This window comes from Felis catus, chromosome B3, assembly GCF_018350175.1.
Source record: "Felis catus isolate Fca126 chromosome B3, F.catus_Fca126_mat1.0, whole genome shotgun sequence".
Classification (NCBI taxonomy): domain Eukaryota; kingdom Metazoa; phylum Chordata; class Mammalia; order Carnivora; family Felidae; genus Felis; species Felis catus.
The window spans coordinates 97918137-97945986 of record NC_058373.1 but is presented as its reverse complement, the minus strand read 5'-3'; the positions used below and the strand labels follow the sequence as shown (position 1 = coordinate 97945986).

General features: G+C 42.7%; 1 protein-coding gene across 1 annotated transcript in view; it reads left to right on the top strand.

Moving 5' to 3' along the window:
- CDKL1 (cyclin dependent kinase like 1) overlaps positions 1-27850 on the top strand; it is a 58671-nt gene that overhangs the window by 9728 nt on the left and 21093 nt on the right. Inside the window, exon 3 of the mRNA XM_003987625.5 lies at positions 23810-23931. Within this exon, the coding sequence (XP_003987674.3) occupies positions 23810-23931 (122 nt within the window). The remainder of the gene's footprint in view (positions 1-23809; positions 23932-27850) is intronic.

Genomic DNA, 27850 nt, shown 5'->3' with positions numbered 1-27850 from the left:
CAGGATTTGTCCTTTCTGGCAGGGCGTTAGCTGTGGGACTTATGGCTTCCATGGAGCCTGGGTGCAGATTCTTGCTGGAATGGCAGTTCTTTCCAACTCTCATTCCATGACCCTGTAGATTATTTTAAAGGGCAAAATTTATGGTTTGCGACCAACAAAGACAAGAATAAGCACGGGGGGAAATGTCCATTTACAGCTTTACTATAAACATTACAGTACCTGCTTTCTTAATGAGAACAACATCACCCCCAAGAGGATGAAAATTGGTCTCAGGGAATGGGTAGGGGTAGTGTAACTTTTACTGTATAAAGCACAGATTCCATACAGCACATATACAGTAGATGTGTGGAGTTAAAATTTCATTGGGAAATGATAAGGGGAAAAAAGACTCATTTGGGGATAAATATGGGGGAAAAGCTCCTTTGGGGTTGGTGAGAATATTGAGTGTGTTCTATGTGCCAGAAACATGCTCTCATTTGATTTTAATTAATCATGAATAGTAAGAACCTACGGAATGTTCAGAACATTCCCTTTTTTTTTTTTTTTTTTTTTTCCTGTTGTCTCCTCGCTTTCAGTAACCTTCCAATGAGGCTCTCAGGCTGTGTGACTGCATGGGGACAGGAGCCACAGTTGAGACTTGCAGTTTCTGAAATAGCTCAGAGCTGTGGGGTGACCTTGGGCAAGCTCTGGTGCAGCTTGGAACCTGGCCCACCAATTCACCTTGATTTATGTCTGTGTTTGGCACTGTTATGCTGACTTTTTGCTGAGGGGAGCAAGAGTGATCTTGGGCCAAACATTGAACAGTGGTCAAACAGCCTTAAGGATGCAAGGGCAGAAAAATAGAGGGTCAAACAAACAAACAAAACAGTTGCATAGGGAAAGACGCATACGTGGAAAGGCAGAGAGGTGGGACTTAATACCAAAGATAGGCATTGTAGGTGAAGGACTTCACTCGGTCTGTCCTGAGAGGTTCACTGCAGTAAACTGGGCAAATTACCATCCCAGGGATGAAAAGGCACTGGGGCAAATACATCTGACATGGTTCCCTGTTATGCAAAGAACTTATGAAGTGCTTAATTCCATGTGCTCTTGTACCAGGGCCCCCGTTCCACCAAATGCTAACAGAGTACTGTGTAAATGCTCCCTAGTGTTAGGATCTAATTAGAGACTTCATAATTTTAAATTTCCTTTATGTTTATTTATTTTTGAGAGAGAGAGAGAGAGAGAGAGAGTACATGCATGAGCCAGGAAGGGACAAAGAGATGGGGGGACAGAGGGTCTGAGGCAGGCTCTATGCTGACAGTACAGAGCCCAACAATGGGGCTCAAACCCAGGAACTGTGAGCTCATGACCTGAGCCAAAGTCGGACACTCAGCCGACTGAGCCACCCAGGTGCCCTAGATATTTCATAATTTTTAAAGGCTTCTGTTCCCCTAGTATTAGTTGAAGGAATATTTTCCCAGTATTAGTTGAATAATATTTCACAACTCAATAGAAGTCTCAATGGGAAGTTCTGTGACATTTAGTGCTGCCGTTGCTAGTGTAGATGCCATTTCTAGGTTCCTTCTCTTCAGATTGTTTAATTGGCTTGTTGAAATGGATTTGTAACACATTTCTAGAAATTGCTTTAGCCATGTTCAAAATTCTCTGTTATGGTTTATGTGAGATTGCAAACTCAAATGTTTGTGGGGATCACACTGGAGACAACGGATTGAAGCAGGCTGAATGTACGACAAGATAGAAAGTGGACTTGGGCAGACCAGAGACTTCATGGCTTGTAGGGTGTGTAGGTGGGTGGCTACTCCTCCACCCAAAGAATGCAAGCCCAGGGTGCTAGATTTTCAGAGTCTTTTTCTAAAAACCCCCAAATAATTTTATGTAAAATCTCTGGGTTTTTTTCCCCCCACAATTCTTTGTTTTGAAAAAAAATTACAAAATACAAATATAGAAGTGGAAAGAATAGTAGAATGAATCCTGCATTCCCTTAACTGGATTCATTAATCAGTTGTGAAAATTCTGCTTCATTTCCTTTCTGTCTCTGTCACACACACACACACACACACACACACACACACACATACACACACACCACACTTTTTTGGCTGAATCATTTCCTTAAGTATGCAGCATGAATCTGCTAGAATTCTTCTGTGTAACCACAATATGATTTCCACAATATGATTTATCATTGACTCAATACCATTATCTGACATACAGGCTGTGCTCAAACTTCTCATATTGTTCCAATAATAGTTATGTAGCTATAACTATATAACTGTAACTATAACTACACCTATATATTTAAATCCAGGATCTAATCAATGACCACACATTGCATTTAGTTATCATGTCTCTTTAGTCTCTCTTAATATTGGCATTTTTGAAGAGTACAGACCAGTTTGTTAGAATGTGCTTCAACATAGATTGTCTGGCTGTTTCCACTATAGGAGTGAGGATGGGTCCGTCACACTAGTTCTCAGCAGGAGGACACTAGTTCTCTACACAGTATCAGTGTGTCTCATAACTGGTGTTCTCAGCTTTGATCTCTTGGTCCTGATGGGTCTTCCATATTTCCTAACTGTAAAGAAACATCTTCTCCTTTACAGTTAGTGTGTAATCTGTGGGGAGATACGCTGAGACTCTTTGACCACCTTGTGCACCAACAACTTTCACCCAGTAATCTTTGCTTGAATAGATTATAATAAGAGTTATTGTAACAGGTGATTTTCTCTTTTTTAATATTTCTTTGAGAGAGAGAGAGAGAGAGAATGAGCAGGGCACAGGCAGAGAGAGAGCAAGAGAGAATCCCAAGCAAGCTCTGTGCTGACAGAGCAGAGCCTGATGTGGGGCTCAATTTCATGAACTGTGAGATTATGACCTGAGCCTAAATCAAGAGTTGGACGCCCAACAAACTGAGCCATCCAGGTGCCCCATAAAATGATGATTTTTAACAGTTCTTTCTACATTCATTATTTAACATTTTTTCTGCTCACAACAACAACAACAACAAAACAACCTTTCCTTCACATGCTACCCCTCCCACCACCTCATACACTCTTCAGTATCACTGTGAATTTGTGGATTTTTTTTTTTCTTCAGTTTGTTCCAAACCATCACTGTCATTCTTCTTTTTGATTCTCAAATTGTCACACGTTTGGCCCTGTGGGACTCTTTAGATCCCACTCCTCTGTCCTGAGAGATGCTACCATTCCTTGAATACTTTTTTAAAGTTTATTTATTTATTTTTTGAGAGAGGTGCCAGCACAAGTAGGGGGAGGGGCAGAGAGAGAAGAACCCCAAGAAGGCCCCATGCTGTCAGCGCAGAGCCCGACGTGGGGCTCGAACTCACAATACCATGAGATCATGACCTGAGCCAAAACCAAGAATCAGACGCTTAACCGACTGAGCCTCCCAGCCTCCCCTCCTTGAATATTTTTTTATTGTGTGTCATAACAAAATGTACCAGGCTCATCCTGCCCCAGGTGTGGAACCAGCCATTTTTCCAAGGAGCCGTGGTTCATTTCAGTATGAAATCTGACTTTAAAAAGGTTGACAAGTAATTTTTTAAAATGTTGAACACCATTCAGGCCAAACAGAACACATCTGCAGGTAACGTTTGACCCACAGATTCAGTTTTGGGCCTTTGGAATGTACAGCTTTCATTATATGCAGATGTTCTCAGTAGAGACTGGCAGATCTGGCCCTTCGATGTTCATTGCTAATACATAGATAGGTATTGGGGGTTCATGGAAACTGGTTGTCAATAGTGCGGAGGACAAAGCAGGGCATTCCCTTGCCCACAGTGATAGAAACCAAACAAATTCCCCTTATCATCATCTTTCCCTATTTGTTCAACAAGTGGAGACCTGTTTAATTTGAGTTTTACAAGATAACATACTACCTGCAAATAGTAACAGGCTGTTTTGTTTGTTTATTATAAGATGTTTTGGCTTAGCTCACAATTTGTTTATACAGAAAGATTGTATTTCTGCTGTGTAGTGAACTCCTAAGTAATAAAGCTGCCGTACAAATACTTCAAGAACAAAAGTAGCAGAAACCAACAGGCTGGCTCATTACTGTCATAGAGACACTTAGTTTATATGGAGATTAAGCACATGCCACTGTGTATCAGTCCCCTAAACGCTCCTACACACATCCTGCCTACACCTTACACTGTAGAAAATTAAAAAATATCACAGAGCAATAGGAGAAAATAAGCGATTTTAGAGTGCACATTGCTAAAAAAAAATGTAATTAAGCTATTACTTAGCTACTCAAATTGCTTTTGTTTTCAGCAAATAAAACATTTATAAGTAGACAGTCTGTGTTACATGCAGTCATTATAGAACAGTGAAACCATACTAGGAGGTAGTACTTTTTATACAGAATGGAAAATTTTTTTAATGGGCTAGGCTTGTCTTTCATTTCCGTTTAATTTTTTTTACTGTTTTACTTCACCTTTTTATTTGGCAGGATTGATGTCTTAGCCACAAATTTGCTTTCACAGGCATATGTTCTTGCTAATTATTAGCCTTCTTGATTACTTAGTAACTTTAAAAGCACTGTAGTAAAAACGCTATTGGATAGAATTGCCTGGTTGAAAACTTTGAACTCGATTCCTCTTTTTGTTTAGAAAGGTGACTTTCTAAACCGGTGGAAGCTATCAACCTGTGTATAAACCAAACAAATAATTTGTTTTTAACTATCAGTACATTGCTGCTTTAATTTTTGGCTATGCCATTGTTAACTTTCATTTTGACCCCATTTGTACTATTGCTTCTTTTCTGGAACTTTTCATATACTTTATTAGTCAACAAACCAAATCGAACATCCACTGTGCACATCCTTAGACTGTGCTGGGAAGAATCCAGAAGAGATTTCATGACCAGCCTGGCATACCCTGTTCTGTCCACGTTGTCTACAGGAAACTTAAAATAAATACACATCAAGCACCTCCCCACCTCTCCACTTGTGATTCCAGCTTTTTCAATACTTTCCTGCTTCATATGTCACACCCTTTCCTTCTCTACTCGTCCCCAAAACAAAACATTAGCCAGGGTATCTACCGTGGCATTTGGAAGAAATACGAGATGAAAACAGCTTTCCTTTAGCAAAAGCGTTAAAGAATGATTCCTCAGCCACATCGTGAGGGGTAAAGAATATTTTCCTCTTGGCTGGAGATGGTGGTAGTAATTAAATAGCCTTTTATTTTATTTTATTAAAAAAATTTTTTTTAATGTTTATTTTTGAGACAGAGAGAGACAGAGCATGAATGGGGGAGGGCAGAGAGAGAGGGAGATGCAGAATCGGAAGCAGGCTCCAGGCTCTGAGCCATCAGCCCAGAGCCCGACGCGGGGCTTGAACTCACAGACTGTGAGATCGTGACCTGAGCTGAAGTCGGCCGCTTAACCGACTGAGCCACCCACGCGCCCCTAATAGCCTTTTAAAGAATGACAATAGCTTTTTTCCCCCAAAGGTGATGTATTAACTCTCTGAAACTAACTTCAAAATATTTATTTTGGTTTTATAATACAGTGAAGACACATAAATCTTTTTATTTTTTTACATTTAATTTAATTTTACTTTTTAAAGTTTATTTTACTTATTTTGAGAGAAAGAGAAAGAGAAGGAACATGGGTAGCGCAGAGAGAGGGAGAGAGACAATCCTAGGCAGGCTGTGCACAGTCAGCGCAGAGCTTGATGTGGGGCTCGAACTCACAAACCATGAGATCATGACCTGAACCAAAGTCAAGAGCCAGATGCTTAACCAACTGAGACACCCAGGCACCCCTAAATCTTTTTAAAACCATTTGTATGATGAAGTAATATAAGCTCATGTAAGAAAAAACTGAAGGTATAGAAGAATGTAAAGTGAAAAGGAAATTGACTTTACCCTCTCTCTCTGGCATTACCCCAGAGGATTTCTGTGCTTGCACAAAGACATATATTTCTTTTTAAAAAATACATACAAATACTATCATATAGTATATACATTCTGTAATTTCTGTTTTACACTTAACACTGTATCTTGGACATCTTTCCAAGTCAACACATACGGATATGCTTTATTCTTTTTAACAACTGCATATTGTTTTATCATTTGAATGCAATATAAAGTCCTATAGTTTATTTAACTAATCACCTCTTAATAGACATTCAGTCAATAATGTAAACATAGAGCTCTGCAAATTTGAGAGAATATTGGGAATAGGAAGCATGATTTCCACAAGTAGATCATTAGGAGTGATGATAGAGAGTCCAGTCCTATTTCTGCTCCTGGTTCCCAGACCCACTGGGAATTAGCCAGAGTGGATTAGCCACTGAAGACACAACACCATGCAGTTGTGCATGGGTGCATGTGCATGGGTATCAGTGCAGATACCCCTGAAGGGCTGAGGTACGAATTCCGTCTTCCATTAGGCTGGTTAGTTGTAGTTGATGAGGTATATAGTAGAACTAGTGGATCCCATGGCCATGTGCTAACTGTCATGTCTCCTTTGCTATAAATATGGGCCTCTTGGTCTGATGTTATGTGAATTTCCATGCCAGTAAGGCAGGCATTCTCTAAGCCCTTGGATTGTGGTGTAGGAAGGAAAGGCAAAACTCGTCTCTAAAGTTAGTATTGGGGAGAGGGGGGCGCCTGGTTGGCTCAGTCAGTTGAATGTCCAACTTCGGCTCAGGACATGATCTTCCATTTGTGGGCTCGAACCCACATTTGTGTGCTCACAGCTCAGAGCCTGGAGCCTGCTTTGGATTCTGTGTCTCCCTCTCTCTCTGATCCTACCTCACTTGCACTCTGTCTCTCTTTGTCTCTCAAAAAATAAAATAAAACATTAAAAACATTTTTTTTTTAAGTTAGCATCAGGGCACCTGGGTGGCTAAGTCAGTTAAGCATCGGACTTCAGCTCAGGTCATGATCTCATGGTTTGTGAGTTTGAGCCCCACTGTCAGCAAGGAGTCTGGAGCCTGCTTCAGATTCTGTCTCCCCTTCTGTCTCTGGCCCTCCCCCACTCATGCTCTGTCTCTCTCTGTCTCTCAAAAATAAAATAAACAAAAATAAATAAAACATTAAAGCTAGTATCTATCCCCTCCACATAGCAGCTGCTGTCCTTAAAGGACAGCGCACCTCTGCGCCTCAGTATCAGTCGTTGCTGCTGTCAGGTTGGGTAACTCAGTAGCAGCAGTAGCCAGATCAGCCTTGCAGAGAGGGGGCCGTGCTTTGGGGCCATGCATAACCACCATTTCTGCAGCCATGACCACTGTGTTCGTGGGTCAGTTACACAGGCACTGGGGTGGCCAAGGACGGAGCAGGCTCACCCCCACCAGAAAGACATCTGCCAAGTTTCTCAGTGAATTTTCTGTAGTAGATGCTCTCTGGTGGGCATTAGTGTGAAGCCCAAAGATCCTCAAGCTCTGTGCTCACTCCCACAAGTGCAATTTATGCCTCTTCTCCAAATGACCTTTCAGCCTTGTCCCTTCCAGACTCTTAATCAACTAGAAAGCTATTTGCCTCTACCCATGGGTCCATATATGTCTCAGGTCCTTTCTACCTTCATACCAAGTGAGCCATCGAGTGCACCACTTGAAGCTATGTTTGGTGGAAGGATACCCTTTCACCATTGTCCTTCAAGGCCCCTCCTGGTGGCAGTTCATTTTCAGCTAGGGCCGGCATACTGAGCTGAGCCATCTGTGAGTTGGACTTGAGGTTTTTCTCCTCCATTGCCTGGAAACTCCCATTAAACCATATGTGTACGTTGAAGGAGAGGTGACAGTACAATAAAATAGATGGCATGGGAGAATTGACCACCTCTTTTTGTCTTGCCCGTTCCCTCCAGACCTGCTTGAGCCTGATCACACATGTATCGTTGTCACAGCATAGAGTACTGCTGCTGCCTCCATGCAGTCTTATGACATGGGTCTCTGCCGGAGCGGGCAGCTCTGGCAGCTCTTGGGCACATAATCACTCGATGTCTCGTGGTCAGGTGCTCAGTCTCCATTAGGGCTCGTGACACACCAGAGGCTAGACAGCACTAGCGTGATTGGATATACTGACTCACGTCTATGGCCACAGTGCCCTGAACACACCCGATCTTGTCTGGATGTACTGACTCATATGATCTGAGTGGTACGGTAGCTTTGATGTGCTGTAAAGTTCTATCTTGGGTCCTACTCAGTATTGGCAGCCTTCCTGATTACCTGGTAAATGAGAGCAGTATTCCCAAGAGCTAGTCTGTGGTGCACATGTTTAAGATATGCTGCCTCCCAAATCTAAAGAGACCCACCTAGTGCAATGCCTTGTTTTAGTGGTGGGCAATACAAGGTGCAACAATTTGTCCTTTAGAGTGGATGTCTCAGCATGCCCCAGGCCTTTGGACCCCTAGAACGTTAACCCATGACATACCCATGAACGTTTCTGCCACCCTCTGGCATTAATTGGGCATTCAGAATACTTGTCATTTCCTGCTCACCAGAAGGTCCATTTAACTTGAAGTCATGAATACGGTAGACCAGCATGATATTCTGTGGAATGTCAAGATGATCAAAGTCCCTTTAGACTCTATTGTAACACAGAGCAGAAGAGTTAACCTAGGCCTTGGGCAAAATAGTGAATGTGGACTGCTGTCTGTTCCACAATAAATGAACTGCTTTTGATCCTCCTTACTGATAGGGATTGGGAAGAATACACTTATCAGATCAATGATGAATGCATGATCTGATGAATTGCATGTCAGGTGCCAGAGACTATGTAGATCTCTTCCAGGAGAGATACCACGTCTGGCCCAGCACCTGCATTTGGAGGTATGACTTGGTTGAGTTTATAGTAGTCTACCAGGTGAATTGAGTGGGATTATGATGTGGACTGCCACCCCTGCATCCTTTACGTCTTTGATGGTGCTAATCCATCATTTCCTTTTGGGATGTGGTTTGTTCCGATTTCCTCTTTTGGCCAGGATTGTGTTGGGGAGTGTGTGCAATTTCAAGGCCTTCTCTTTGGCCCTTTCTGCTGTATTGCCTCTTACTCCCAACTGGTTGTGAAACCAGTGTGAAGGTTTATGAACTACTAGTGTATCCATCCTTATTATGCACTTGGAAGTGGAGGAAATAACCTCAAGGGCAGAACTGTGGACCCAATAGGCCCCACTGTGAGCCATTACTCGAAGCTGGGGCCATGATAGCATTTTAGATCCCCAGATGTCAGTGCCAGCTCAGACTTTGCAGCTAGCCACAGCCCTTGAAAGGTCTGAGTATTTCCCTTTCCCCTGTTACTCTGGTAAACAGCCACAGATCCCTTTGGGAAAGGATTGAGAAGTACTTGTGGTGGCATTGCAGGATCCCTTGGCACGGGACTCAATCAACAGCACTTTGGTACACACCGACTTAGATCTAGAAACTGGGTGAGAAACTGTAGTTTTCCATTCTGACGGGCAACCTTCTGTTTGTCATTTCTCAATTGCTTCTGGTAACACAAGTCAAGTAACACACCTGCCAGCCGCTCTTCTATTTCACGTATAAGAACACCATGGTGAGTTTTTATCTGGGCATCAGCACAGATTTCTGGGAAATACGGCATCGGGCCTCGCTTCCCATAATGGTACCAGAGGGCCTAGTTCCATGGGAGCGTCTCCAGCCGAGAGAGGACGGCTGCCACTGAGCTTCTCAAAGATACCAGTGACCTCCTTCCCTGTGCCTTCTATACTGCGTTAGTGGAGGAAGGAAAGACTGTCTCCAGGTGTCCTTGTCAGGAAATAAGTCCCAAGTCACAGGACAGTGCTCCCATATCAGTGAATTTCCCTCTCCAGCCTTATATGTCACCACTGCCATGGTCGAAGGCCCCAAGATTTCTGCCGTACTTACCAGCCAGGTCTTGTAATGCTTTCAGTTATTTCCTCCTGGACCAAGAGCCACCTTGCCCTGCTTGAGCTCTGCTCCAACTGCATCCTAGTTACACAGGTCTGTGGCCCTGGGAAGAGTGGGGATAGAATCTAAGGAGGACTTGCATCATCCTCCCAAGCAGACACCTGCCTCAGTGATATTTCTGGTATTCCCACAGTCTCTGTATGAGAGGAAGTGTTTCACCTTTGGCAAAAGAGCAGAAGCTGTTTCTCCCAGCCCAGAGGGTTCAGGGCAATTTGAGAATTTAAGATTCTCAGGCTCATTACCCTAAGTGTCTCTATTCCAGATCTCAGGGCCCCTCTCTTTTCTCACCAAAGCCTTGCCTTTGGCATAAGAGACCCGTTGAAGCTGTACATTGTCTCCTTTGTATCTCTGCTGTTCTTAAGTCCTAAGCCTGATTTTAGCACCATCTGTCCTGTGTCCGCAGGAGATAAATGTCTCTTTAAATACTACATAGAGGCCTTCTGATTCTCACAGTTTGCTGGTGGCTAACCCAAACCTGTCATTTTCTCTTTTTTTTCCTTCAACGACCTGAAGGTGTTAACAAAAGCCAGCTCTCTCAATAACCCTGTAATTACCGTTAGCCCATACCACTCACCAGCCGCTGCTATTGTATGAGCCAACCGCACTGCCTTCAAAACCACTCCTGACAACAGCCTTACTAATTATGTTGAGGCAGTTCCCCAGGGCTTCCTCTCACCTCACTTACCACCAGCAGTGGGGTCCCTGTTGCCATCTGCCTGGTGATGGATCCAGTTCCAGAATCCCATTCTGAAGATCCGCTAGCTACGGCCACTTCTAGTACCAACCATCTCAGCCTGTGCACCTCCTATAAAGTCAAGTCTGAGATAAGGGATTGCACGTTCGTAGTTTATCTGGGGAGGGAGCAGGAGTAAGGGACAGGGGAGAGGGAAATGGGGAAGGAGGGAAAAGCAATGAAAGAGACAACAGGGACTCAACCTGCCAGGTCTCTGTAAGGAGCCGGAGGACCGAAGAGATAAGCATATACCTACCACTTCCTGTCCCCCTTGGTCAAGGGTTCCCCCATGGAGGACTGAAGAGGTAAGCATATACCTACCACTTCCTGTCCCCCTTGGTCAAGGGTTCCCCCATGGAGTGTTAACTGCTGCAAGTTTGAGTCACCCACCAGCATCCTGTACCTCAGCACCCCAGAAGCCCTGGGGCAGAAGGCAAAAGATACAGCATGTAGCTGAGATGAGGGCCTGTTGGATACATCCACATGAAGCTGGTTGGTGCAGCAATAGTTAAATTAAAAGATGGGCTGACACTGACCTTGCTGTTCGAAATACTCCAGGCAGGAGTGAGACCCTTTGGAATGGTAGATCCTTCTGCCTGGAACATTTTTCTGGCCATCTCCATGGCTTGTACCTTCTTCAGATCTTTTTTAATTTGTCACCTTTGCCCTGAAGTCTTCCCTGATCACCCTGTTTTAAATTGTACCCCCCACCATGCTACTACTGTGCCCCATACCTTCTTTCTTTCTTTCCGTAAAATTTATCACCATCCAGGGTACTCAACTATAAGCTCCCTGAGAGCAGAGATTTTTCTTAGCCATGTTAAGTATGGTAATCTCAGAGCTTACAGTAATGTCCAGCACAAAGTAGGGCTCAGCATAGGTTTTTGAGTAATAATATATAAAAATGAATATATGAAAATAGAACCTTTTCATATTTTTTGATTACTTCCTATTTTCATACATATTTTTAAAATTGTTATTACTGAAGTATAGTTGAAATACCATGTTATATTAGTTTCAGGTGCACAATGTAGTGATTCAACAATTCCATACATGACTCAGTGCTCACCATGATAAGTATAGTCACCATCTGTCACCATATAATGTTTTTACAGTCTTATTGACTGTCTTCCTTCTGCTGTAATCTTCATCCTGTGACTTATGTATTTTATAACTGGAAGTTTGTACCTCCTCATCCCCTTCACCTATTTCTCGCATCTCCCCCACCCTATTTGTATACATACATATATATATGTAAATAATATACATTAATATAAAATATACAATATTATACATAAATATATATATATTTAAATTATGAGTGGGGGAGGGGCAGTGAAAGAGGAAAAGAGAATCCCAAGCTCCACATGGACAGCGCAAAGCCCAGTGTGGGACTTGAATGCACAAACTGTGAGATCATGACCTGAGCCACCTAGCTGCCCCAATTTTTTTTTTCAGTTTATTTATTTTTGAGAGAGAGAGCGCAGGAAAGGGGCAGAGAGAGAGAGATGGAGAAAGAGAATCCAAAGCAGGCTCTGCACTGGGATCGTAGAGCCCGACACAGGGTTTGAACCCACAAACCTGAGCAGAAACCAAGAGTCAGACATTCAACCGACTGAACCACCCAGGTGCACGTAGGTGCCCCTATTTTTATATATTTTTAATAAAATTATTCAGTAGTTTCTATTTTCATATGTTTTTATAAAATCACTCAGTGACTTGCCTTCTTTATTCAACATTACATCATTGTCATTGGGCCAGTAGATAGACCCATGTTAATTTTGTTCTTTTTAACCATTACAAAGTATTCAGTATTTCATGCTTTGAATGTACCACAATTTATTTTACCATCCTCTTTAATAAAAGATGTTGGTGTTGTTTTAATTTTTTGCTTTTACAAATAATGCTGCAATAAATACCCCTGTACATACATTTTTATACAATGGGCTTTTATTTATGTAAGGTATATTTCTGGAAGTGGTGTGCTGGGTAAGATAGGTGATGTGCGTCTATTTCCATAAGCTTTATTTTTTAGAACAGTTTTAGATTTCCAGAAAAATTGAGATGATCATGCAGAGAGTATCTACATAAATTACTTGGAATTCCTATACATAGACTTACTTATTCTCCCCTAATCATTCATTCATTCACTCATTCAATCAGTCATTTATGTTAGTAGAGACTCATGGATATTTGCGTCGCTATGACATATCCCCATCAATGCAGTCTTAGTGTTTGTTTTGTCCTAGCACTTTCCTTGATGGCACTATAAGATGCCCCAGCCTCATCTTGTATTTCTCCTGCCTTACCTAGAATCATCCATTTTCTCTGAGGAACTCTGGTTCCTTCTGCTGGAGAATGAATGGTATTAGAAACCAAGACCTGGGCTCCATGTGTACTTCTTGCTGCTAGGGTGTGGTTGCTTCTAGGCTCTCTCAGCTGACAGAGCAAGGAAATATGTGTGTGTATACTAACCTGTGCGTATAGATACCTATAGTTATTCCTGTATGTAACCACCTGTATCTATACTAACCTAAACATGAGTTCCTGCTGATGTCTCCAACTCTAACCCATGGATGGAGCAGATCATGGATTACACTAGCCTCTTCTCCTTGCTTATCATTAACCCTGTGCTAACAGGGGAAACTGGTTTTCATTATCCAGCATTCATTTACTTGTTTAATTCAGTGTATAATGTTATTAGAATTGTCAATTCCGGGGTGCCTGGGTGGCTCAGTGGGTTAAGCGCCTGACTCTTGATTTCGGCTCAGGTCATGATCTCACAGTTCATGACATGGAGCTCTGCGGTTGGCCTTTTGGCTTTGCCCTGACAGTGTGGAGCCTGCTTGGGATTCTCTCTCTCTCTCTCTCTCTCTCTCTCTGTCTCTCTCACTCCCTCTGCCCCTCTCCTATGGCTCGCACATATGCACTCTCTCTCTCAGTATAAATAAACATAAAAAAAAAACCAGAATTGTCAATTCCTATTCCCCTGAGAAACAACTTTATCACTAAGAGTACCTTATTGATACTTTTATGTGTAGTTCCTTTTGCCTTTAGTCTTATAGACTCTAACCACTTCCAAAGTTACTCCCCTCGCCCCCACCCCCACTGCCACTGAAGTTGTTTCATACATTAGTAATACGGGTAGATTTTTTTGTTATTAGATTCTGCATTCTAACATAGGATTCCCCAACCTCCTAAATGATTTTTTAAAATTTGCATACATTAAGGTTCACTCTTGGTGCCGTAACATTCTGTGGGTTTGGACAAATGCATAATGTCACATATCTTCCAATACAGTATCATGCAGAATAATTTTACTGACCTAAAAATCCTGTTTCACCTTGTATTTCCCCCCGTGTCCCCTGAACTCCTGGCAATCACTGATCTTTTTACTGTCTCCATAGTTTTGCTTTTGCCGGAATGTCATATAATTGGAATCATACAATATGTAGTCTTTCCAGACTGGCTTCTTTCACTTAATATGCATTTAAATTTTATACATGTCTTGTCATGACTTGATAGCTCATTTCTTTTTATCTCTGATGAACATCCCACTCCACTGTGGATAGAGCACAATCTTTTATCCTTTTGCCTATAGGAAGACCATTTGCTTCCAATTTATGGTGATTATAAATAAAGCCATTATAAACATTTGTGTGTTTTTTAAAAAATTTTTATTTTAGAGAAAAAGAGAGAGTGCACACACATGCATGAACTGAGGTGGGGAGGGGCAGAGGGAGAGAAAGGGAGAATCCTAAGCAGGCTTCTACTCTGTATGGAGCCCCACATGGAGCTCAATCCCACCACTCTGGGATCATGACCTGAGCTGAAATGAAGAGTTGGATGCTCAACCGACTGAGGCACCCGGGACCCCCTGTGTGCAGCTTTTTATGTGACATAAATTTTCAAATGATTTGGGTAAATACATAGGGGTGTGACTGCTGGATCATATAGTACAACTATGTTTAGCTTTGTGAGAAACTACCAAACTGGCTTCCAAAGTGGCTGCCCCATCTTGCATTCCCACCAGCAGTGAATGAGAGTTCTGTTGCTCAGTATTGTCATCAGTATTTGGTGTGCTCAGCTGTTTTTGGATTTTAACCATTCTAATAGGTGTGTAATGGTAGCTCATTATTTTTTTTATTTATTTTTAAATTTTTAAAAATATTTAAAAAAATGTTTTACATTCATTTATTTTTGAGAGAGACAGATCATGACTGGGGGAGGGGCAGTGAGAGAGAGAGAGAGAGAGAGAGAGAGAGAGAGAGAGAGAGAGAGAGAGAATCCGAAGCAGTCTCCAGGTTCTGAGCAGTCAGTACAGAGCCTGACGTGGGGCTCAAACCCACAAACCGTGAGATCATGACCTGAGCCAAAGTCAGACGCTCAATGGACTGAGCCACCCAGGCACCCCAATGTTTATTTATTTTTGAGAGAGAGAGAGAGAGAGAGAGAGAGAGAGAGAGAGAGAGAGAGAGTCGGGGGAGGGGCAGAGAAGAGAGAGGGAAACACAGAATCTGAAGCAGCCTCCAGGCTCCAAGCTGTCAGCACAGAACCCGACACAGGGCTCAAACTCATGGACCTTGAGATCATGACCTGAGCTGAAGTTGGATGCTTAACCCACTGAGCCATCCAGGCACTCCGGTGTCTCATTATTTTTGTAATTTGCAATTCCCCAGTGAAAAAATATGTTGATCATCTTTTCATATGCTTATTTCCTATCTGTATCTCTTCTTTGGTGAGGTATCTGCTCAGATCTTTTGCCCATGTGTTTTGGGTATATTGTTTTAATAAATACTGCTAGTAACTTTTCCAAAAAGTCTAATCAACCAAGTATGAGAAGATCTGTTTCCCTATATCCTTGGAAGCACTGGAGGTTAGGAGTTTGTGAAATGTTTACCTGTTAGGAACCTGAGTCGCCTTACCTTGTTGCTCTGATTTGCCTTTCTCTGACTACTAGTGAGATTGAGTATCTTTCCATGTCTCTTGGATCATTTGTATTTCCTCTTCTGTGTATTACCTACTTATATCTTTTGCCCATTTCCCTGCATAGGTGTCTTTTTCTTCATAATACATGAAGTATCTTTGTAATAGAAGGGCCATCACCCTTTGTCATAACACACATTTCCCTGCCAATTATGTGTCTTTTGACATCGTCTCGAGTGTTTTTGTTTTTTGTTTTTGTTTTTGTTTATTGTGGTAAGTTACACAGAACATAAATTTTACCATTTTAACCATTTTTAAGTGTCTAGTCCAGTGATGTTAGGGCATTCACAGCGGCATGCAGCCATCACCACCGTCATCTCCAGAACTTTTGCCATCTTCCTAACATTATTTTATTCTCCTGTAGCCAAACTTACCTATCTTTCATTTTTTCTTCTAGATTGTTTTTTCAGGATGCTTTCTTCCATTCTAAAGTCATAGGAAGTTTCTCCTAAAATTTTTTCTAGTATTTCTAGTATCTCATACCAAAATTTTTAACATATCCGAAAGTTATTCTTATATATAGGGTGGTAAGGTATGATTTTAATTTTCCTAAGGAGTAGCCAGTTTTCCCAGAATCAATTTTAAATAAAGCACATTTTTTTCAACTGTAGTGAAGTACTGCCTTGGTCATATGTTAATTTCCCTTCAATACTTGGACCTAATTCTAGACCCTGTACTTCTTCTGTTTGTTCATTTCTTAGTCAATAGCCTACTGGCCTGTTAATGCTGCTGCTGCTGCTGCTGCTGCTGGTGGTAATGATTATAGGCACTTTTTAAAAGTTTTTATTTTTTAAAAAAGTTTTATTTATTTTGAGAGAGAAAGTGGGAGTGCGAGTGAGCACATGTGGGAGGGACAGAGAGGGAATCCCAAGCACGCTCCCCACTGTCGGCGCAGAGCCTTGTGTGAGGCTCCAACTCACGAAACACGAGATCATGACCTGAGCCAAAATCAAGATTCGGACACTCAACTGACTGAGATACCCAAGTGCCCCTATAGGCACTACATTGAAAATTTTGCCATCTGGTAGAGCAAGTTGCCCCATTTTTCCTTGGTGGTTAAAAAATTTTTTTTGGTTAATGTTTATTTTTGAGAGAAAGAGAGAGAGACAGAGCATGAGTTGGGGAGGGGCAGAGAGAGAGGGAGATACAGAATCTGAGGCAGGCTCCAGGCTCTGAGCTGTCAGCAGAGAGCCTGACATGGGGCTTGAACCCATGAATCATGAGATCATGACCTGAGCCAAAGTCAGATGCTTAACCAACTGAGCCATCCTGGTTCCCCTCCTTGGTGGTTTTAAAACAGTTACAGTTCTGTACGAAGGTAAAAGGCATTTTATCTAGTTCAAAAACATTTTTTTTTAAATTCTGATTTGAACTGCCTTATATCTACATATTATTTTTAGAACACCTTTTTATGATATCCATTCTTGAGTGGTATCATTTTATTAGGACCATACCTGTGCTTCCAAAGTTCTTAAATGGGGTTAAGGTGAAGTTTAAAGCTTTCTTTTTGAATCAAAAGCAAATTGAGTACTGCTGCTATTAACTCTTGCCTTGTGATTTATTTGAGAGCATTCATCTCAGAAAGAACAGGAGGAAATATGAAGAACTTGATTTTTCTCAGCTTCTCAGTTGGACAAGCTCTAAACCTTACTGGATCTCAAGTGGTTGACAGTGTTATAATATGCTGATCTGGGAATCCTTGGGAAGTACTCAAGGCTAATTATTATAAAGGAGAGGGGGGCATCACTTTTCTCCATTCTGTGTGAACGTTAACTGATGGAAGATCCCTGCAAAGACTTAGAGTCAAGTTCAAGAATTGTAAAGGCCTATAAAAACATATTACTAAGATAGCTCCCACTTTCTCCAACTTAATCTCTCTTATTATTTACCACAGTTGTGGGAGAAGAATGCTTTAGAAAGGAAAACAGGATATGATCCTTGAGAAAATGACAAAATCCTTTTTGTCTAAAGCAAAGACAGGATAAATATTCCCCCTCTCCCCACAAAGAATGAGAATCCTTGACAGTTGAAGGAAAGGAGAACCCACAGATATAACGTGCACTGGTCATTCCAGAAACATGCAGCCATTATTGAGGACTCCCTAGGGTGGAGGTCACACATTGACTACCTGCCGGGGCCAGACAGATGTGAGAGCAACGCTTGACTTCTGCAAATAAATACACTTTTTCTTATTTGCCTTGAAATATGCAGCCATTTCTGTTGCTTGTCCGTTTTCCCACTTTTGATAGAAACATGGGTACATTAAATATCTCCCTTTTAACTCACGTGAGAAAATCAATGATGTAAGAGTGATGAGAAAGGACTACTTTCACTTGGCCTTAGTGTCGGGGAGTGGTAGGGATGGGTGGGGACTGTGGGGAACTGAAGCCCACAGGCCTTATCTACAGTGAACAGCTGCCTCCCGGCCCCAGCTCACTGATGCCACAGATACTGCAGGCCCAGTTGTGCTAGATCATCATCATTTTCCAGAGGATCCTGGTAACCAGGGTTTTAAAGTAACATCTCCTGATCTGAAATGTTGGCAACTAGCACAAAATGCTTCACAGTGCTGGGGCACCTGGGTGGCTTAGTTGGTTCAGTGTCCAACTTCAGCTCAGGTCATGATCTTATCGTTCGTGGGTTCGAGCCCCATATTGAGTTCTGCGCTGGCAGTGTGGAGCCTGCTTGGGATTCTCCCTCTGTCTCCCTCTCTCTCTCTGCCCCTCCCCTGCTTGCATGCATGTGCATGCATTCTCTCTCAAAATAAATAAATAAAACTTAAAAAAAAAAAAAAAAGACAACCCCTGAGGTTTTGACTTCATACACTCATAAATAGGAAGCAATTAGAACTAAAAGAGCCCTGAACTACATCTTGGTAGTAGATATGGCAGTTGAACCTGTTTTATTAAGATTATTTGTATGTATAAATAACCATGCCGAATAAGCCTATGAACAGTCCATCCGTCATGTTGCCTACTTCTCATCTAATTCCTCTGCATGTCTCTGAAGAAGCGCATTCAGTATTGAAGCAGAAGTACTCGAACCTTTGTGAACACAAACATTCACAATATTGGGGCTGTCATTGAACCCTCCAGGTTACCAACTGCAAACGGGTTTCAGGATTAGAGAGGTCCCCCTGAGTTCTGCTCCTGGGGTCAGGGGAAGTCAGCAAAGAGAGAGGGGTAAGGTTCTTTGAGAAGCTAAATCCATACAACCTTGCTTCTGGTCTCAGCCCAGCACTGACACAGCTTCCGGGGAGGTCACACGGCCCAGCCTGCCTGGGGAAACCAGCAGGAAGCCTCTCAGGCCTCTCCCCACTCCACCTTACAGCAGCCTCCGTCAATGCCGACCACTTCTTCCTTCCATGATATGCCCATCCCTCTGCTGTCTTCTCTCTTATCTTGGGAGGTCTTCTTCCCTTTCTCCTTGCTTCCTCCTCAGCCACCACACATCTAGTGCCGAGGTTCTGTGGGCCTCTTCCTTTCTCACCTGCTCTTCTAAGAAATTGCATCTACCCGTGGCTTCCCTTACCTTCCTGCTGACTCCCTAGCTTTTATCTTCAGCTCCAACTCCAGCCAACCTGACAACTCTACTTTGGTATCTCAGAGTCCCCACCAACCTGCCCAAAACAGCAGTTTCTTCCCCTTAAAACCTGCTCCTCCTCTCTGTGACAGCACCACCATCTGCCCCGTTATACAAAACTTTGGTCCTTCTTAACAGCTCCCTCTCCCTTGTCCCTCACCTCCAGCCCATCACCTCATCCTGAATATTCTAATACCGAACAGTGCCTTTCTCACCATCTCCCTGCCTCTGCCTGGTCCAAGCTGTCATCATCTCTCAGCTGACAACAGGCTCGTCACTGGTCTCCTTTCACCATATTGCCTCCTCCAAGCCATTCTGTATCTAACCACTATAGTGAGCTTTAAAAAACCCACATGGTATTATTATATTACATCTTGCTAAAATTCCTTCCAGTAACTTTCCATCACACTTAGGATAAAGTATAAATTTCTTAGCATGGCCCTCAAGGTTGTACAGGACTCTGCTTCTCTCTGTCAAACTGGCCTTGGTTCCATGCACTTGACCCTCAAGCCACACTGTCTTTCAGTTCTGTAAGTGGCCTAATCCCCTTCTGGCCAGGGCCAGTCCTCTGCCTGGAAAGCTGCCTCTACCACCCCTCCTGACTTTGGTCTGGTCAGACCTTTCTCTCCCTCCAGGACTCAGCTCAAGGCCACTTACTCAGGGACAGTTTCTCTGAGGTAGCCTAATCCCTTGTATATGTGGAGTTCTTTGTGACACTTCTTTGTTTAATGCCTGAGTCTCCTGTCCCCTTTGACCAGTGTGTCTCTAGTGCCTAGAACAGTGTCTGAGACGAAGCAGGTGCTCTGTGGATCTTTGTTGAATAAATGAACACAGCCAGGACAGGGAATGGTTTTAAAATACCTGCTGCTCTGGAATGTTTTCTGATCACCCAGAATCCTGGCAACCTAGAGACCGTTAATAATTTAGTTTAAAGTATTTAATATTTAAAAGTCCCAGTCAGAATTTAGTCCTAGCGATCAATTTTTCTAAATTCAACTTGTTCTTAAAATAAGTGGAGAAACAATTTATTACCGATTTTCAGTTATATGCAGATTATCTCGTGGGGGGAGTTAGGAGAGACAGGTGGTTTAAAAGCCATAGGACCTGTCTTGCTAGAAGCAATTTGATGATATATATCACAAATCTTAAATGTCTAAGTCCCTATCTGTTTGTCTATCTATATCTATAGATAAATTTATATGTAGCTATCTATATATAACTATAGATCTATATATATAGCTGGCCAACGTATGGTAAAAAGTACTCTCATGCTCCTGACCTACGTGTAAATATCTGTGATCCTTTTGGAAAGCAATTTGGCCATCTCTAGAGCCATAAAGCTGTATTTTTGGTGCTCTAGATAGTGTCTACCTAACTTCGTCAAGATCTTCCCTGGACCACCCACCATCTTCAAACTAGGCACCCTTGCCTTGCTTTTGGTGGCATTTATCATAGCTGTAATTACTTGCTCAGTATCTCCTTTCCCTCTTAGATTCTAGGCTCTTGGAGGGTAGGGGCATGACTCACTTTGTCTCTATGTCCTTAAGACTTTATCTCATGCACACTAAAATCAATAAGTAGCTGTTGAATACTCTGAGTAGAGGAAATCATCCTATGTAAAAATAGATTTAACTCCAAATAATAATATCAGCAGTTACCCTTCACGAAGAGGCTACTGTACTCAACTGACACTGTTGAGTGCTCCTTGTGTGGCATTATCCTAGCCACACAAGCCAACCCTTGAGCTTCCTGCTCTCATTGATGGAGGTTGAGGCCTGAAGTGAATGTATTCAAAGTTAAGGTCAACCAGTGAGTAATTTGTTCACCAAAACCTTACTTACAACAGCCACAAATTGGAAAGAATCTACGTGTTATCTGAAGAGACTATCTTACAGTTACTAGGGTTTTGGCTTTGCAAAGGTGTATAGTAATAGAAAGACGGGTGTAGTGTATGTTTGGTCCCCCTTGGTTCAGTGGATACTGTTGTAACAGTGCCCTTCACCTCTCACGGGGTACCCATGCTCGGGCTCCAGCACTACAGTGCCTGGTTAGTGCCCACTAGGTGCATCAGGGTTTGGGGGGAGGAAGCCAGACAGAGAAAGTGACCTCCAGATGAAGGGAGTGTTCCAGAGAGAGAGCCAGGTGAGCAGGTCCTGAGAGGAAAGGGAGCACCAGCCTTCAAGGAAGTGAGTGAAGTTCAGGGCCTTTGGGGGGAAGTTATAAGAGATGAGGCTGGAGACATAAGCAGAAGCCAAACTGAGAGGACCTTTGGGGTTTATCCTGAGGTAGCAGCACCCTGCCACAATCCCTGCAGATGTGCACATGACAAGGTGGGGGCACCAGTCTTGGTATCCAGAGAAGGTCTGGGTATTCATTTGGGTACAACTGATGTATCTGTACTTGTGCTTCAAAGGCTGGCTGGAGATATAAATGAGGACTGCATATCGAACACGGAAAATTAAAAGAATCTAAGATTTGAAGTCTGGACCTGTGGACAGCGATTTTTCAGAGCCTGAAAGAAAACCCCTGCTTTCTGCTAATTATGTCGTAATGCTACTGTTTCGGCCCTTTGAGCTGATTGTTTGCTGTTTGAGACATCGAAGTCCGTGCAGTTTTTTTTTTTTTTAGTTCAAGACAGTAGTCAGATCTGCCCTACTCTGTCTGGAAAATGTTAGTTCAGGCTAAATGTTTCCAGGTATGTTAACATAAATAAGAGATTTTATAGTTTGTAGGGCCCTCTGTTCTAAGGCCCACCTGGGACTAATGGCCCTTAGAGTATCGTGGCTTTGTTTCACCAAGTGTAACATCTACGGGAAGAATTTCATATCTTGAAGATGGTTACAGAGGGATTTTACAAAGAAAGCGAGAAAATACCCGTCTTGTTTAGTATTTCCCTTGCTGGCTGCCTCTCTTCTCACTGCGCGTACGAATATCGCATGCAGTTCAAGATCTTCACTTTTTCTCCTTCTACCTTTTTTACCTTTTACGAAGTATCTGCTCATCCGTGATTAATACCTCTGGCTACCTCTTGAATCACCTGGAGAATTTTGAGAGAAAACAAGATGCTTGGCCCCTAAGACCAATTCAGTGTCTCTGGGCATGGGGCCTACACACCTGTGGTTTCAAAAGTCCCCCTGTGAGCTGGTACAGGTTCTCCACTGCGCCTTAAACTTAGTAGTTTCAAGCAAGAGTGATGTTTTATTTCTCACAATTCTGTGGCTTGGGGAAGGGTTCCTTCAGTCGGTCTTGCCCGGTTCACTCAGGCAGCTGAATTTAAGTTGGCGGTGGCTGGGGAATGAGCTCAGCGAGGACACCTGGGCCTCTCTGCCTGCGGTACTTCATCCCGGGCTTCTTCAGGGCTGAGCCTTGTGCTTTGTTTTCTTGGACTTCTAGAATGAAGCGGCAGTAGTGTCCCCTGGCTTCTAGGACAGGCCTTAGGAAGCCTTATGGCTCCTTCTTTTGTTTCTTAGACCAGTGCCTGGAGGCCTTCATGTCCTGAAGAAAGTTAATCACTGTGTCTCCCTTCACAATTATTAGTTTGCCTAGTTGTAGTGCTTCAGACAGGATTATGGACAGAAGCGTCCAGGAAGCTAAGTGCAAGGTTTATCTTTGGCAACACAACATTGATTCCCCACTTTTTTTTTTTCCTCTACACGCGCACCTTCAGGCACATCATTTTTCTGTCTTAAAGTGTTTCATCAAGCTAGGAAACATGATTTACTCCTTCTTTCACAAATAATTATCAAATGTCTATTATGCTTAACCGACTGAGGCACCCAGGCACCCCCCATCTATTATGTGCAAAGCCCTGGGCTGGGAGTACAGCCACATCGTTTTGAGGCAACAGGAGAATCCTGAGGTCATGATTCTTCTTTTCATGAAATATTGTATCTATTGACAGCAGAGGATGTTAAACAATCAAATGAATGATCTTAGTAATTCCAAAGGATTGCCAAGGAGACATAGTTCAGGGGGGCTAGGAGACATACAGGGACACTGAACCAGCCTGGGGAGGTCCAAAGACACCTCTTTAGGAAGGGACATTTGATCCTCATCTGAAGATGAACTTGCATTAACTAAATATCGCCCCCTCTTTTTTATTCTCCTTTCTTTTCTGGCCTTCCCATCTCTCTCTTTGCCTTCACCAACCACCTAGGTTATGCTGTAATCATTTTGTTTTATAACTTTGTTTTTATTTTTAATTTCTTTTTAATGTTTATTTTTGAGAGAGAGAGTGCACAAGTGGGGGAGGAGCTGAGAGAGAGCTGGGGATAGAGGATCTGAAGCAGGCTCCTCACGGACAGCACAGAGCCAGACGTGGGGCTTGAACTCACGAACCCTGAGATCATGACCTGAGCCAAAGTCAGAGGCTTAACCGACTGAGCCACCCAGGTGCCCTTATGCTGTAATTATTTACAAGCCGCTGACAAACAGCTCCTTGAGAGAAGTAAGATCATACTGTTTACAGCCTCCTTCAGTCCAAGACAAGAAAGTTCCCAAAGGACAAACGGCTCTCTTTTAATTGGATCCAAGTTGGAGAAAGGGGTCTTTCACGGCCCCCGCCTAGCACCTTGCTTTTTGTGTTTTCAGCAACTCAAGCATCCCAACCTGGTTAACCTTATCGAAGTCTTCAGAAGGAAGCGGAAGCTTCACCTGGTGTTTGAGTACTGTGACCACACCGTTCTCCATGAGTTGGACAGACACCAAAGAGGGTGAGTGATCCATCCCTTACAAATGAAACACGGCACCACACGCCAGGATTCATGAGGGAAAATTAGCAATGGCCCCTTTTGCAGATCGGGCAAGAACAGGTTTACTCCGCTGCTGGGCCTGACAGCAGAAGAGTTACTGAAAAGACTGGGAAGCAGGTCATAACTAATTGTTTTCATGAAGAAAGCAGCAGCATTATTAGATTGAACTTCATTTCTTTGTTATACTATCTGTGCATAGAAGCCCTCTTGGTCTCTAAGAAAGAAAAGGAAGATTACTGGTTAGTCGTGCCTGACTAGGGAGGTGTAAGGACTCAGAGATTGAAGGCAAGAGTCCAAAGACGACGGCCAATAGGAGGCTTAAGGCGAAAACAAACGTAACACTTCAGCTGAAGCGATCTGGGAGTCTGGTCTGGTGTCTTGGTCAGGAATTCTTTGGTTACAGGTGGCAAGAACCCACTTAAGGCAAGTGTAGGTGAAAAAGGAATGTTGGGGTGGCTGTGGCCGGGAAGGATGGCGTGACTTGGGGGCTCTGGTGACCTTATCACACACCCCTTTCTGGCATGGGCAGCTGCTTTGTGTGCATTACAGGAAGGCTTGGTGAGCAGACAGAGCTTTTGTTTGAAAAAAGAAAAAAAACACACAAAAGTGTGTGTGTCCCTTCCTCTGGTTGACAGTAGCCTCTTGCCAGAGTAAGCACTTGGGGACTTGGGCACCCACCCACTCCTCAACTGGATGCTTAAAGCACCGTCAGTGTTGCATTTTCTCTCTCTCCCAACTCTTCTCTGTGCTGGCTTCACTCTGCCTTGCAGAGGAGTCTTATAAGGTGGCTTTGGGAGAGTATGTGTCAATGGTATGCGATAGAAGGGGAAAATACGAAATAGGAAGCATTGCCACGGGCTTTTATCAACCTATGTAGCTATTCTAGAGGAAAGAAAGTTCTAGAAGAAGGTAGCATCTGCATATAAAGTCATTGGAAGACTCTGCTTCGGTTCAAGTGATGGAGCTAACCTGGAGGCTAATCACTGTGGCCAGATGGAGAGGGTAGAATGTTTAGCAGGCCTGGAAGATAGAATTCAACGTAGATCCAAGGAGACTTCCTGGAGGAGGTGGCCTTTGAGTTGAATAGTGAGAGAGACTTCAAACATGTGAGCAGGTAAGGATAGCCCATCCCCTCCTTTTGCTGTGCTCCTGGGAGCCCAGCTTTGGCTGAGGACAATATGCAGAGTGGCCTCATGTATCAGAATGGTGGACTGGTGCCCCATCCCTGCTCACAATCACACCCCGTGACTGGAGCCTGTGGCTCTCTCAACAATGCTTTCAAACCCCGGCCAAGTGTTTGCTCTTTGCCACGTGGTGGTAGTTATGTGATCAGCCATGATATCCAGACAAATAGGATTAAAGCAGCTTGTGGTTTGTGAGTGACCATGGCATAGTCTTTTCGTGTTAATTTACACAGCCAGAGAGAGCCCAGAGAACAGACACTTCTCTTCAGAAAGTCATTGATACAGAGAAATTATGTGTTCAAGGGAGGAAAACTGTTAGTATGTTGATATTTGCTCTTTTGATAGCTTGCAACTGACATTTCAGTTAAACCTATTAGTATAAATTACTCCTGGCTATGTGCTACTAGGGAGATGTTGCAGGGAGCTTGATGAATCATGTTAGGTTGAGTCACTTGGAAACACTGATCAGTGGGGGGCTGAAAGCAGTTGGGAGTCAATTCTTTTTTTGGCATATAGTTTGAGCAGAAGAAAAAAGGATAGGACAAGGAGCCATTAGAGTTTGGAAGCAGATTTTTTTTTTTTAACTCCACTGGCTAAAATATGTTATGTATGTTCCAGGAAATAGAAAGTGCTTTAATATGGAGGTGGGTAAGGGAAGGACCCGTAGATACATGTGAGGTTAAGTACAAGCAACATTTCCAAATGATGATGTGCTGTGGTTTGTTAAATAGAAGATTGACCGAAGGAATGCTGATAAATGAGCAAACTTAAAAAATAAGATTTATTCTAAACCAAATTATATTCATTTATTTATTTTGAAGTTTAAGGATTTTTTTTGTTTTTAAAAATAAAAGTTACTTTCCATTATACTGAATAGTTGACAATTCTCCAATCTATTTTAAATGCTATTTCAAATTTTTGCTTGTCATCATTAAGGAGTAAATGTCATTAAACTGCATCAACCAAAGATTTTGAAATTCATAGGAAACCTTTTGTTTTTCAACTTAGAAATTTCTCATATTATAAAATAGCACTTTATAAGTACATCCCCCGTAAAAGTGGGTCAACATCACATGTGTGACCTTTGGCAAGTTGCTTCCAGGTGTTCTCACCTGTGAAAATGAGAGTTTAGGACGAGGTGAAGTTTAAGGGGACTCTCAGGTCTAAAGTGCTATGAATTGTTGATCTAATACCCTAGAGGTCAGAAGACCGCAGGTCTCCTTCAACATCATGTTTAATCTGTTGGATAATATCAACAAAGGATAGCATGCGGATGCCGGTGTTTTCCTGGTGTCAGGTGGGGTCCTCCTTCAGTTTGTGCACTCACTCCAGAATGTCCCGTGATCACCATTTTGTATTTCTAAGTACAAATTTCTGAAATACAAAGTGGATCTTACCAGTCCTCTTTATAAAACCCTGTAATAGCTCCCCAAAGCTTACTGATGTGGTCCTAACATGGGACACCAGGTTTCACAGCCCCATTTCTCCCCAGATTGCCACATAAAATGTGATACTGCCCCATGGAATCATTTCCATTCTGAGCCTCGTTCAGTAGGACAGTTGCTTTCTCAGTCTGCATTGCCCTACCTTCTCTACTCTGCCTACACACCCCTGCCTGTCCTTCAGATATGACTCAAATATGACCTCCTGTGTGGTAACTATTTTAGCTGACGGTGAGAAGAGTCAGGAGTTCCTTTCTTTGGTATCCATAGTATCTTCTGGGATTATTTCTGTTACAGACTCCATTTGCACAGTAAATTGTAAAAATCTTCAAGGGCAAGAGCTGTGCCTTCCTCCTCTGTGTATCCCCAGTATCTTGTACCTTAATTCTCGGCACTTGGTATATCCCTAATACTTGTTGTGGGATGACCAAGTTAGCAGCCCAATAAACTGATACTTACAAAATGATTTTGAAGAAGGGTAATAATAACAGTGTTTCGATTATTTTTCACTTTAAGATAGTTACTTTGACTAAAACTTCTAAAATCTGGGGAGCCTGGCTCGCTTAGTTGGTAGAGCATGTGACTCTTGATCTCAGAGTAGCGAGTTCAAGTCCCACTTTGGGCGTGGCACCTACCTAAAAAAATAAATAAAATTCTAAAACCTAATATTGTGAAAGGAAATGATCAGTACACTGCTGGAGCAGCCTGTCCAGAGGGCAGTTTGGCATATTGTGTATTAACAGCTTTAGAGACAAATCTTAGATCAAGCAACTCTACTTCTAATAATTTATCATAAGAAAATAATTGAGTATATGCACAAAGGTTTAGTTATACAAGTGTTTATTATTAAAGGATTTTCTATGTTTTTTTTTTATTAAAAAAAATTTTTAAGTAAGCTCTACACCTACTGTGGGGCTTGAACTCACGACCCTAAGATCAAGAGTTGCACTCTTTACCACCTGAGCCAGCCAAGTGCCCCGTTAAAGGATTTTTTTATAGTGTAAACATTGGAAACAACTGAAATGTCCAATAATAGATGGCTGGTTAAGTAAATTATGGTATGTCTTTACAATGAAATACAGTGGGGCCACTAAGAATCATGCTTATAGATAAAACATACATTGAGGGGCGCCTGGGTGGCTCAGTCGGTTGAGTGGCCGACTTCGGCTCAGGTCATGATCTCACGGTCCGTGAGTTCGAGCCCCGCGTCGGGCTCTGTGCTGACAGCTCGGAGCCTGGAACCTGTTTCGGATT